Source organism: Enhydra lutris, unplaced genomic scaffold (assembly GCF_002288905.1).
Source record: "Enhydra lutris kenyoni isolate GAN:26980312 unplaced genomic scaffold, ASM228890v2 scaffoldscaffold12, whole genome shotgun sequence".
In the NCBI taxonomy this organism is placed as follows: Eukaryota; Metazoa; Chordata; class Mammalia; order Carnivora; family Mustelidae; genus Enhydra; species Enhydra lutris.
Genome location: NW_019154096.1, coordinates 40,799,777 through 40,813,094, shown reverse-complemented (window position 1 = coordinate 40,813,094; position 13,318 = coordinate 40,799,777). Strand labels below are relative to the sequence as shown.

Here is a 13,318-nt window from a genome sequence, read left to right as displayed (position 1 = left end):
CTTCCTTGGCTTAAAATGAGTATGTAGGAAATGCCTATCTTCTTACAAGTTACACATAAGTCTGTATACACCTGTCCTATTAATTGCTTTAATAAAATTAGATTTAGGTCTCGTAAAGAAATTGTCAAAGTAAAGTGTAATTCAGAATTAGAAGGAAAAGACTTATTTATTGAATTATTTTCCTTAGATCATTTTATTTAGGACTAAGATAGAAAAATTGCTCCATGTGGCAGTTATAAATACAAGTGAAAATAAAATTTAGCATATGTAATAATAGCTAAACTCAGTGTTGCATTTTTTTGTTTCATCTTTTGTTTAAATTTTTCATTACATGGATAATGTGTTTTTATTTCCTACTTGCTAAAGCAATCTTGTTTTCCGCTAATAAGTAACATTTTGTGTTCTCTGCACTATCATTATTATTGATTAGAAATCTGCAGTTTGTCAAACAAGTACACTTTTCCAATCATCCTTGATGAACTGCCCTTGACTTCAACAGTACTGCTGATTTACGGATTCAAGAGTGGCCTGAAATTATTCCTGCCTTAATTTAGCAAATGCAATTTGGTGCCTCTGCTTTTAAAATTGCTAAACTAATTATTGTTCTTCTTGTCTGTATATTTTGTTTCCTCTGTCAGCCAATACCGCTCCTGAAACAGAAGATGAATCATTCCATCACAATGTCACAGGAACAGATTGCCAGTCTTTTAGCTAATGCTTTCTTCTGCACATTTCCACGGCGAAATGCTAAGATGAAATCTGAGTATTCTAGCTACCCAGACATTAACTTCAATCGGTATGTTTTCAGAGAACACCTCTTTAAAAGTGAAATAGAGAAGGTGGGAAGGAACTAATATTTGTCCAGGGATTTGCTATAGGCCAAACGTTTTATGTCAAATTATCTAATTTAATCTTTATAATGCAGTGAGTTAAGTGGTATTTTTGCCATTTTGCAGGCCAGATAATTAAAATTCAATGAAAATCTTTGTTATTATATGGTTACTCTCCATTATTAACACTAAGAAGGAGTGGAGAAACAATGAAAAATAATGTCATCTGTGTAAGAGAATTTATTTAAAATCCCAGCAAGAGATATCAATTTTATACTATATTCTCTTTGATTTTGTAAATACCAGTTGTGAAGAAAATGTTGTTAACCTAATTCTGAGTCAGTATGTTAAAGCTAAGTATGTTTTAAGAGACTAGTATTTAGTCATTTAGTTCAAACATACAGTGAGCAATTACAGTATTCTCCACACTTTGTTAAGTGCCTTGAGGGTTACAAGAGAAGGGATGAACCAGTTTCTGACTTCTCTGCCTTTCTTTCATCCACAATTTTATACCTTTTTCAAGCATCATTTCATGTATCACTGCTTCTGATATCTCTGATCCTGCCAGGATAGGTTTGCTACTCTTTTGGGTTCCTATGAAGGTATGTGTGTACCTCTGTTACATCAGGGAGAGGTATATAGCATTATGATACTTTATTAGAAAGGATATAGTTTAATAAAGGAAACCTTTCTTGAAGAAATAACTTTTGAACTAAGTATGAAGGGGTGAGTAGAAGTTTTACCAAGGAGAAAAGGAGAGATGATTACATTCTGGGCAGGGGGTACAGCATGTACAAAGGCACTGTGGTAAAAAGGACATGATATCCCCAGAGACTGAGAGAAGACCAGTGTGGATGCAGCACAGAGAGAGAGGACAAGTTGCAGAAGGAGATGGGGGCCAGTAGGCAATCCTGCTGTGCCTACTAGGCCTTCCTAAGGCAATAGAAACTCATTAAAGGATTTGGTATGGGAGGAGGAGGAAGCTGATGTATTTGATCAGATTAGCATTTTCAAAAGTTTATTCTGACTACAGTCTGGGTACTGAGTGGAGAAGGGCCATGGTACAATGAGTTTAACCAGTTGGAGAGGCTATTGCAATACACCAGAAAGGAAAGGATGATAGCTGGGATCATGTAGTGGTCATGATGGAGATATGGTGACATTTGAAGGGCAAGTCATTGTGATAGTGACGGACTGGATTGGTGAATGGGTGAAAGGAGGCATCTGGGGTACAACCAGGCATGTGCCTTCAGTGTTCTCTACTTTTCCTACTGTACCACCTACACTACTTTGTTACAGTTGTTTCATGCTTTCAGTGGGGACAGGGATTTTTTTCTTTTTTAGATTGATTTATTTGAGAAGAAAGAGAGAGAGAGAGAGAGAAAGAGAGAGAGAGAGAGAGAGAGAGAGAGCTGGGTGAGGGGCAGAGCGTGAGAGAATCTCAAGCAGACTCCCTCTTGAGTGTTGAGCCTAACGTGGTGCTTGATCTCTCACAACACTGAGATTGTGACCTGAGCTGAAATCAAGAGTTGGACATTTGGCTGACTGAGCCACCTAGGCGCCCCATCAGTGGGGACAGGGGTCTTATCTTTCATTAAGTTTTATGCATTATAGGCCTTCAGTAAATCCACATCAAGTGAATGAAAATACGTTTTACAGATGAAGTACTTGAGAAATTGATTAGTGGCAGAGTGCTAGGATGAAAACTTAGACCCTTAGTTCTTAGTCTACTGTTCTTTATTTTTCAAACTGCATCTTATCCATAGGAATTGGGAAATGTTTGATTTTTAAGCAATATATAATTCAAGTTTTTGCCTTTGATTTCTTTAGTATTTGGGATAGGACTGAGAGAAAATAAAGAACATTGGTATCTATAATTGTAATTGTGTAAAGAACCTGTTTATTAACTATAATTTTTTGGCTTATTTGAGAAATTGTTTAAGAATTTTTTTCTGTGGGACACCTGGGTGGCTCAGTGGGTTAAAGCCTCTGCCTTCGGCTCGGGTCGTGATCCCGGGGTCCTGGGATCGAGCCCCGCATCGGACTCTCTGCTCAGCGGGGAGACTGCTTCCTCCTCTCTCTCTGCCTGCCTCTCTGCCTACTTATGATTTCTGTCTATCAAAATAAATTAAAAAAAAAAAAAAAGAATTTTTTTCTGTTCATAGTTAAGGGCTATGCATCTCTTGCAGGTTTTTTTTTTTTAGTATAGAAAGGAAATGGTCAAATTTTGTATGTAAGTAAACAGTGGAAATTTAATTTTGTAGAAATGTAATTATCTGTTTCCATGAAGAGTATTAGTTATATTAATAATAAGGATCTCTGTAGAGTAAATGGTCTTTCTGTTTATTTGGAATAGATGTTTGATCAGCTCCAGGATCACCAGAGATACTATAAATTTTAAAATTTTAAATTAAAAAAAATTAAAAATGAGTGTTTTTCTGGTTTTGGTTTTGGTAAGCAGTAGCTCTAATTAATAATGCTTTAGAATTCATTGGGGAGGGTATGTGCTATGATGAGTGCGGTGAATTGTGTAAGGCTGATGATTCACAGACAAGTACCCCTGAAGCAAATAATACATTATATGTTAATAAAAATAAATAAATACATAAATACATAAGTAAATATATTCTTACTTAAAAATATGCTTTAGAATTAGGGTTTCCATGGCCACTTACAGTTTGTTTCTATGGAATGAGTAGTCAGCTAGTGCTTGTATCTTGATGGTCCCTCATATAAACCTTTGATGTCTTAGATCCAAGCTTTCTCAGATTGATTCTTTGATTTAATTATAGACCTCTTAAATTTATTTTTTAGATTAGAACTGTGCATTCTCTTACTAAGTTGAGGTTATATCAGAGAGCCGATCTTTTCCCAAAAAAGTTATTTTTAAAACTGTTAAGGATATTTTCAAACATACTAAAAAGTAAAGAAAACAGTATTGTGAACCCATGTTTATCCATCTTCAGTACTTAACAGAATTTTTTATTTTGCTCTGTTTTTACCTATCCAACCCCACTTAAAAAAAATTTTTTTTAAACAAATTGTAGATGTTAAGTTTCACCCATGAAGAATTCAGTATTTAGGGGCACCTGGGTGGCTAAGTTGGTAGAGCATGCTAGTCTTAATCTTGGGATGGTGAGTTTCAGCTCCATGTTGGGTGTAGAGTTTACTTAAAGAAAAAAAAAATTTTGGTGTTTAAACTCTTCACAAATCATTTTAGTCTGATATCTTGGTTAAATATTTATAGCCCTTTTCTTAGAAAAGCTAAAAGCTCTCTGGATAACTACAAATATACATACCTTATTGGTTAAAATAAGAAAAAGCACAGAAAGGGAGCAGAAGCTTAAGCATGATTAGAAACAGCAAATGTAGCGGTGGCTCAACTGGTTGAGCTGGAGCATCTGACTCTTGAGTTCCGCTCAGGTTGTGATCTCAGGCTCCTGGGATCATTCTCCATGCCTGACTCCACACTGAGCGTAGAGTCTGCTTATCCCTCTCCCTCTACTCCTCCCCTTGTTCTCTTTCTTTCAAATAAACAAACAAATAAATAAAATCTTTTAAAAAAAGAATTAGCAATTGTAGTCTTTAATAAGGATTAAAAACTTATATGTAGAATATCTCAATTATGTTAAAATATCTGTCTGTTAATTGTCTTTGTGTTCACATTAGTACATGTATGAGCTTGGAAAATGGACTGACAAGAAAATGAATAAAAGTATGATTACCATTGGGTAGTGAGATAAACATATTTAATGCTCTTTTTTTCATTCTTTTCTATATTTTTGAAATTGTTTATAATAAACATATTACTTTTATAATCAGAAGAAAAATAGTTACAAGTCAATCATCAGAAATGGAGCAGAAGACAAAGTTAATAAAAAGAGTGGATGATTTTTGTGATTTGATTTTGAGGTTGGACTCCTACAAATTTTTTGAGCCTGTCTTAAACAACTACCTTCTTCCTTCCTAACTGTAGCCCCATAGACACAGTATCATAACCTCCCCTTCCCCATCACTGTCCATTCAGCATGTAAGAGAAACAAGTCCACAGGGTGCTCTAAAGGCTAGGCCCCTGCTACATTGACAGCATTCTTTTCTCAATAGTAAAATAGACCTCAGGTTTGGAATGGGTGACAGGTAGAAGTAGTCTTGGGAAGCCTTGGCTTTTGTGACTTCCCATTTCCTGCCACAATTACCAGGCTTTATATCAATTACAATGTGTGTTAATTTTATTTATTTTATTTTTAAGATTTTATTATTTGAGATAGAGTGAACGAGTAAGAAAGAGAGCACAAGTAGGGGGAGCACAAGAAGAGGGAGAAGCAGACTCCCCACTGAGCAAGGAGCCTGATGTAGGACTCCATCCATCCCGGTACCCTGGGATCATGACATGAGCCAAAGGCAGACGATTAACCAACTGAGCCACCCGAGCAACCCCACATGTGTTCATTTTTAAAGCATCATTGGTTTTCAGCTAAACTTCTGACAGAGGAATACTGGAACTTCTTGGCAAAGGCGTGTGTTTATCTTTTTCATTGTGCAGGGTCATTTATTCTGAAATTTGAGCTGGTTGGCTCTGAACGTCAGCATGTTAGGTTTGATGGGAAAAGAGGCTGAGCTATTTTTCTTAATGAAGGGAATATGGATTTGAACAATGTAAGCATTTTATGTAAATGAATGTTGATTTCTTTGCTGGGCATGAGAAATTTTTTTTGCATGAGAATAATTCTTAATAACAATACCTAATGTTTATTAAGTACTTGCTATGTATCAGTCACCATGCTGTTATTTTTTTACCTAATATATCAAATTTATAAATTAGGTATTATTTTTTTCATTTTTCAGATGAGAAGATGGAAGCTTAGAGAGGGTAGGTTACTTCCCTAAGTTAGCTGGTATAACTGGGATTCAAACTCAGGATTAAAGTATTCCTCTAGAAGCTGAGTCCCTTAACCATTCCGCTATCTGGCCTCCGTTTGAATAATTATTCAGGTTAATTAGGTTAATACTTCTTACATCATAGCTAATCAGAAACTAAAACTATCCTTAGAAATAATTCTCAGTCTGTAAAATGAAAGTCATTTGTCAGTCCAGAGTGACCATGAAAGGATTTAAACTCATAGTATCCCAATAGCATTTTCACCAAATGAGAGCTTAATCTATTGAAAATTTGAATACAAGCATATTCCTGTCTTCTGGTTGATGGATATTCTTTTGGTCACCAGAAGGTTGAAAATTAATTAAGTGCAAGTAAAGCCTGTGGTAGTGTCTACAATTGTTTTAGGGAATCCTAGCAGCCAGGATGTCAGCACTTGGCTGCGCTGAGATGGTATGTATTTAATAAGCCTAAACTAGCAAAAACAAAACAAAACAAAAAAACACGAGGAATGATGACTGTATATGATCACTGATGCTGTCTATTGACAGTTTACTTTGATTCTATCATTGGTAGTTTCTAGGTAGGGAAACCTCTATACTGATAGGTTTAGTGAGAGTAAATGCCTTGTCAGCAGAACTGGGACCTGGATACTGTCTTCTGTTCACAGTCAGTGCTCATTTATTATGTCTTACTTCCTCTTAAGCAAAATGCTCTGAGTGTGCTCCAGAAGTGGAAAACAACCAAAAGTTCCCCTTTTTCATGTGACTTATGAAAGATCAAGTACCTAATTTGATGAGCCATTTGATAAACTGATTATGGAGCATTTTGTTGTGGTGGTGTTGTCTTTTTTGCCTAGTTGCTATTTATGATGGTAGTTCTGGCAGTTGGGAGTTGTGTGTGTATGTGAGTGTAGTTAGCCTCAGAAGGGCTATGGCTAGCTAGTTGATTGAATAAGAAAAATGGTTAAGAGTATGTGGTGGGAGGCTGACGTCAATAAATTGAATAAGTCTTCCTGTTTTTATTTATTGTTGTGTTCTTCCAGCTCTGCTTAGTTATGTTAAATACCCCTGACCTTTTCCCCTGCTTGCCTTTCAGGGCCTAAACATTCATATAAAGGCTTCCAATGTGATTAGCATTGATGCTTCTGAGATTGCTTAGAAACTGATGGTCAGAGATTAATTGTGGGTCGCAGCAGTGGTCAGCCCAGGAGGCTTTTACATCTGCCTCTTCCCTGGATTTAAAGTGCTGTTGGGGCCATATGGCAGATTGCTTCAGAGAAGAGCCAAGAATGACTTTGTGGCTAGGTTCCAGATTATCATTTGCATCTATTTTAAAGTGGAGGTTGCAGTGTTTTCAGTTTGATTTACTGTGTACTAATGGGATTAATCCTTAACTTGAAATCACATGAGGGTGTGTGTGTGTGCCTAGAATTCAATTCCAGTAATGTTATCAATATTCTATTCAGGGAAAGATTTTATTAAACTATGATTTTCTATATATGTAAGGGAAGAAAGACCTCAGTTAATAAGTATCTGACCCTTGATTGACTTATTTCCTTGAAAATAAAAAGTTTTGTTTAGAACAAAAGCGAGGTTGCCTGACTAGCTTTTTCTGTTTGCTTTTTAAAATACTCTCTAATACTCAGTTAAATGCCAAAATGTCCTTCCTATATGCAAAGGGGTTATTGTGGTCTAGTTTATGTGCATGGTCATATGCATACCTGCTGACTCAAAATAGGCCTTTGAATATACACACCCAGCACTTGAAAACCTAAATTAAAAAAGAAAAATTGGGGCACCTGGGTGGCTCAGTTGGTTGAGTGACTGCCTTTGGCTCAGGTCATGATCCTGGACTTCTAGGATCGAGTCCCGCATCGGCCTCCCAGCTCCTTGGGGAGTCTGCTTCTCTTTCTGACCTTCTCCTCTGTCATGTTCTCTCTCACTCATTCTCTCTCAAGTAAATAAATAAAATCTTTTAAAAAAAAAAATTGTTGAGGGCACCTGGGTGGCTCAGTGGGTTAAAGCCTCTGCCTTCAGCTCAGGTCATGATCCAAGGGTCCTGGGATCAAGCCCCGCATCCGCTCTCTGCTCAGCAGGGAGCCTGCTTCCCTCCCTCCCACCCCTACCACCTCTCTGCCTACTTGTGATCTCTGTCAAATAAATAAATCTTTTTTAAAAAATTGCTGGGAAGTTAAAATATTTCATGGTGCTTGATTATTATAAGGTTTCATTCTCTGAGTCTCTATTTCTGGTTGACTTACTCTCTGTGTGCATTTCTGTTTCTCTTCCTTCCCTCTGTCTCCAGCCCCATCTCTGTTAGTCTCTCTCTCTGCCTCCTCAGCCTCATCTTTTTTTTTTTTTTTTTAATTTATTTATTTGACAGACAGATATCACAAGTAGGCAGAGAGGTGGGGGCGGGGTGCGTAAGCAGGCTCCCTATTGAGCAGAGAGCCCAATGTGGGGCTTGATCCCAGGACCCTGAGATCATGACCTAAACTGAAGGCAGAGGCTTAACCCACTGAGCCACCTAGGTGCCCCTCAGCCTCATCTTTTTGTCCCTCTCTTTTCTTGGAGCTCGTTTGTCTTCTTCCTCCCCCTAGATGCTGTCTTTCAGATTATATCACTCTGGTGATATTCACTCATGTTGTTAGCTGTGTTTTTATGTAGTTTTCACACCAGGATAATTGATTTCATTTGGGTGGCTATGCATAGTACTTCCAGACTTCACTGTTGTGGAATTTTAGACTTCGTGCAAGGGTTTTAAACCTGCTTCATCTTCCCTGATTTTTTGGTTCCTTCCTGTCTCTTATTCCTCCCACCTCACATGGCACTTCCTGCTCCATCAGAAACATGGGAAAGCACATTTGGTTACATAATGATTTGAAATTGGGCTTGGAGCGACAAATAAACAATACCTTGAGATTCTGCTTGACTTTGTACTGATAAGGTTAGGACCTACAAGATAAACAGTGGGTGCTCATTTGTAGTAGGTGATAATAACTGCCATATAATCTTCCAGGAAAGTCAGTATTGCTGGGGTAATAAATCTACAGTCCCAAGAGGCTCTTAGGCTAACTACTTTGTCATTGTGGTTATGAAATACATGAACTTCAATGTGATTTTACAAACAACTGACCACAAATATGAGGCAGGGATGCTTTTTATTTTGGGGAGAATTGTTTCTTAAGGATAACAACTACTTTTTTCCTTACTACACAGTAGTTCTGTGGAAGAGGAACTTTACTTGGATTATGTAGTATATCAGTTCATCTCTAAGAAAAGGTGATGGCTGCCTTTATATTCATACTGTTTCCCTCTACTAAGTAGTAAACCTAGAAAGGGATTTTGCAGTGGATCCCAAGATCCTCATTTAGTAAATCACATTTATTTGATACTGGATGTTTAATTAAACTACCAGGTGGCTTCTTCATTTTGACTATCATTTTTATTTAAATAAACTCTATCCTGGTTGACATATTACATAAGAAACCAAGCTGAAACCTGTGCTCTCAAAGATCCTTTCTTTCAGCAGGCAGTGGATTTTAAGGGTATTTGTAATAAACATTTTAGAAAAGTAAGTTCTTTTAAATGAGTAAAAATGACCATACAGGGTCTCTTTTTTAAGAGGTATGGGGCAGAGGGAGAGAGAGAATCTTAAGCAGACTCCATGCCCAGCACAGAGCCAACTCAGGGCTTTATGTCACAACCTGAGATCATGACCTGAACTGAAATCAAGAGTCGGACACTTAACCAAGCAAGCCACCCAGACACCCCCATACAGGAACTCTTAAACTGTTTTAAAAAATCAGTTCAATTTTATTTTATTTTTTAAGTCAGTTCAATTTTAAATTTGGTTAAAATACTTTTCTGACATTAGTATTCTTTTCAGGAAATAAGTATTCACATAAACTGTTTTCTCAGAAATTGACCCTGAATACAGAATTTCAGATCATTGAAAACAGGATCATTTGAAATCTACATTTCCTTCCCTTTCCCTAATTCATTTCAGTTGCTCAATAGGATTTTCTCATGAAATTAACTTTTCCCTCTCTGCATAGTTACATAAGCTTGCTTTTCTAATAATGAAAAATTGTACCCATTTCGTCACTTATTAAAGTGAACTTTTACTTGAACGGTTTCTGGTTGTAAAGCCAGAGTATATGACTAGAGGCCGATAAATAATTCCTCGTCATTTATAGCTGCAGAATTTCTTTATAATTTTTAAATGCCTTTGGAAAGCTAGATCTTATGCCTAAAGCATGCTTTTGTGTTTGAAATTCTTTAGCGAACTCCCTATTCAGGTCATATGCTTCCAAAGCCCTGCTTTTCTTTCCTGAGGATAAATTGCATTATGTTTTACCATTAACAATGCCACGTCATTTCAAAGAAGACTAAATTAAGTAGTGCAAGTCCAGGTTGCTGGAAGCTAGATGAGTAGGCATTGTTTTGCTTACTGTGCAAAGGGTATATCTGTTTAATTACCAAAGATTGGTCAGTCCCTAAATACTGTGTCATACCTGCTTGTCAGTGTCATAACCACCCATTGCCATCCCTCCCCCAACAAAATTGTGGGGATATTTTTTTTCATGCACCATTTTTGTTCATTCATTTAACTACCTAGTAATATTATGAATTATTAGTATTTGCCATTGGGAAAATGATTGAGCGTTAACTCACTGGCCTAATTGACTTTGAGGGGCCAGATGGTGCCTTCTCCCTGGAGGAAGATAGATGGGAGAAACGTGGTTGCTAGAGAGTGCCATCTGACTCGAACAACTTTTAAGAAGCCTTGGTTCTAGTTGGTTTTAGTCTTCTCCAGATGCCGTTGGAATCTGGTTTTCCAGTTCTCTGTCTTTATAGGATTGCCTTCCTTTACTCGGTACCAATATATTTAGTTGTTTGTGAATCATTAAGGCATTTGAGATCACTCTTTTTTATTTTCTTTATTTGGTCTTTTTCAGGTTGTTTGAAGGACGTTCATCAAGGAAACCAGAGAAGCTTAAAACACTCTTCTGCTACTTTAGAAGAGTCACAGAGAAAAGTAAATTCCTTTCATTCTTAATACAGTTTTTATCACTGATGCAGATGGTTCAGATTAAGTGGCAGGTCAGAAACATTTTGTGTTCCAACTACACTTTCCTGCCCAAACCAAATAATTCAGTATTATAATCTAGATTTTATGCATGTTACATACATTAAATGCATACTATGAATACATGTGAGTTTTATATACTCTGAAGTTAGACCAGCAGAACATGGTTTGATAGGTTTTCATGAATGAAAAACAGTAAATTAATACTTTGAAAAGAAAGTATATTGACCAGGAAATACATTTTGGGTGTTCTTTACTTAAAGAGGCATTGATTATTAACAAATAGTTTATTTACAGAGGACAACCTATGTGTTGCCTTCCTACTCATCCCTCTCTTTTTTTTTCCTCATCCCTTCACACTTTGTAGAATTCTTATAAAACAGTGTTGTACTTAGTGTTTATGTGTTTCTTTTTCTGTTGGACCTTAACCATCTTGTTTTCCGGAAACTAATCATAACCTGAGGCAGTGGTGATAAATGTCTAACCTGTGCTGGAAGTTACTATTACTAGCTAATAATAGATCATTATTGCTACTCTTACCCTAGGAGCTGGGTGACCACAGACAAGTTTCTTAACACCTCTAAGCCTCAGTTTCCTTGTTGGTAGAATAAAAGAATAATGATCAGTTACCTCATAGGATAGTTCTAAATATTAAGTGAGAAGTTAAATGATTAATATATGTTAGCTATTGCCAGCAGGTGGCCTTTCCTACAAGTCGATTATAAGGGAAACCAGAACATCTTAAAGTTTGCTTTTGCTAACTAGAGCAGATCAACTCTGGCAACTGAAATGAGTTCTTTTCAATTATGGTCATTCAGGTTGTCAGCTTGTCTTAAAGCACATTATTGACTCATTTTAAGGTCAATTTTCTCATATTCTTCCTTTAGTGTCTAATTTCACATTATAGTAGACTTAGCATTTTTTTTATTTTTGCAGGTATTGCTACTGAACATTTTTTAGAGTTTTGGAAAGGAATCAGTTTTCCGAATGTTGATATTTAAAAGATAAATCATGCTTCTTTGATGGAGGGTTATTTATTTCTTAGCTTATTTATTTCTAGTTTTGATCTCTATACTGAATGAAATAATAAAGGAAATGAAGGCTGATTTGGGTTTATGAGACATAAAGCCAAATTAGAATTTGTAATAATTTGTTAGAAAGATGGGTACATTTTTTGTTATTCTAAATTTGTTTTGCTAAATAGAATGCATTCCATTATTATACCTAAGTAATTCAGAATTTATTTTTCTGTCCTTAGAGTCAAACCAAGTATGTCTTCTCTAAAAGCTAATTTGCCTAAGTTTTAGAATTTTATTTGCTTTGAGGGAAAATGCTAATTTTTTTTCAACTAGAAATTTATAAACCATCATAAGTATTAGGAATTAGGCTGAAAAAGATAAATTATAATTAGACATTTATTTTAGGGCTTTTTCATTGTACATGGTAATTTAGTTTTTTGTGAAATATAGCAACACATGTTGTAAGTTTTTAGGATGTAAAGCTACAGGCTTAAGGAGGAAATACTCAGTGGAATAAAAAAGGTTTGCAGGTTAATGATCAATTTATATAGGAGGCCTGAAGTCTACTTAATAGAAACTACAGAAACCTACTTAAACAATATTTCATCAAATCTAGGACATTGTAGATGATAAAAAGTGTCATTATGTTATGTACAGCTAAGGAAAAAATATTCAGGATGGGGAGTCATAGGAGACCTCTTTTACAAAGCTGAGACACCAAGGGTCTGTACCTTTAATCTAAGGATAGATGAGAAATTAACCTGTGCAAAAAAGGGAAAACAAAGAAACTACCAATGTCAACCATGGCACTGGCTAGAGAAGAAACAAAAGAACCTCCCCTGAGAATTTGAACCACAAGCCTCAGGTTTGGAGTCTGAAGTCATATTATCAGTGTGACCCACAAAAGCCTGCAATAGTGGATTTAATTCACACTGATCTCAGGTTGGTGGTGCTCCCAGATGACTGCAGAAGCAGATGCACATCTTCTCTGGAAAAATTCAACTTTAATCTAAACCAGTGGCTATGGCTAGATACCTTCCATTGTGAAAGACATATCCCAGTTTTAGAAGTTAATGTGCCTTTTAAAATTGATAAAATGTAATTCCATCAAGACCAACTTTTCAGTGTTGTCAAATGTTTATTTTATTTTATTTTATTTTATTTTTTTATTTGACAGACAGAGATCACAAGTAGGCAGAGAGGCAGGCAGAGAAAGAGAGAGGAGGAAGCAGGCTCTCTGCTGAGCAGAGAGCCCGATGTGGAGCTCAATCCCAGGATCCTGAGATCATGACCTGAGCTGAAGGCAGAGGCTTTAACCCACTGAGCCACCCAGGCGCCCCTCAAATGTTTTTTTTTTTTTTTTTTAAGATTTTATTTGATTTATTTGACAGAGATCACAAGTAGACAGAGAGGCAGGCAGAGAGAGAGGAAGGGAAGCAGGCTCCCTGCTTCACAGAGAGCCCGATGTGGGGCTCGATCCCAGGGTCCTGGGATCGAGC

The 13,318-nt window shown here is 36.6% G+C and overlaps 1 protein-coding gene across 2 annotated transcripts in view; it reads left to right on the top strand.

Annotated features, from left to right (window-relative positions):
* LOC111145343 (poly(ADP-ribose) glycohydrolase) overlaps positions 1–13,318 on the top strand; it is a 117,369-nt gene that overhangs the window by 56,471 nt on the left and 47,580 nt on the right. For both annotated transcript variants that reach the window (XM_022500192.1, XM_022500193.1), the window contains exons 9-10: positions 639–796; positions 10,670–10,749. In XM_022500192.1, coding sequence (XP_022355900.1) covers positions 639–796; positions 10,670–10,749 — 238 coding nt within the window. The remainder of the gene's footprint in view (positions 1–638; positions 797–10,669; positions 10,750–13,318) is intronic.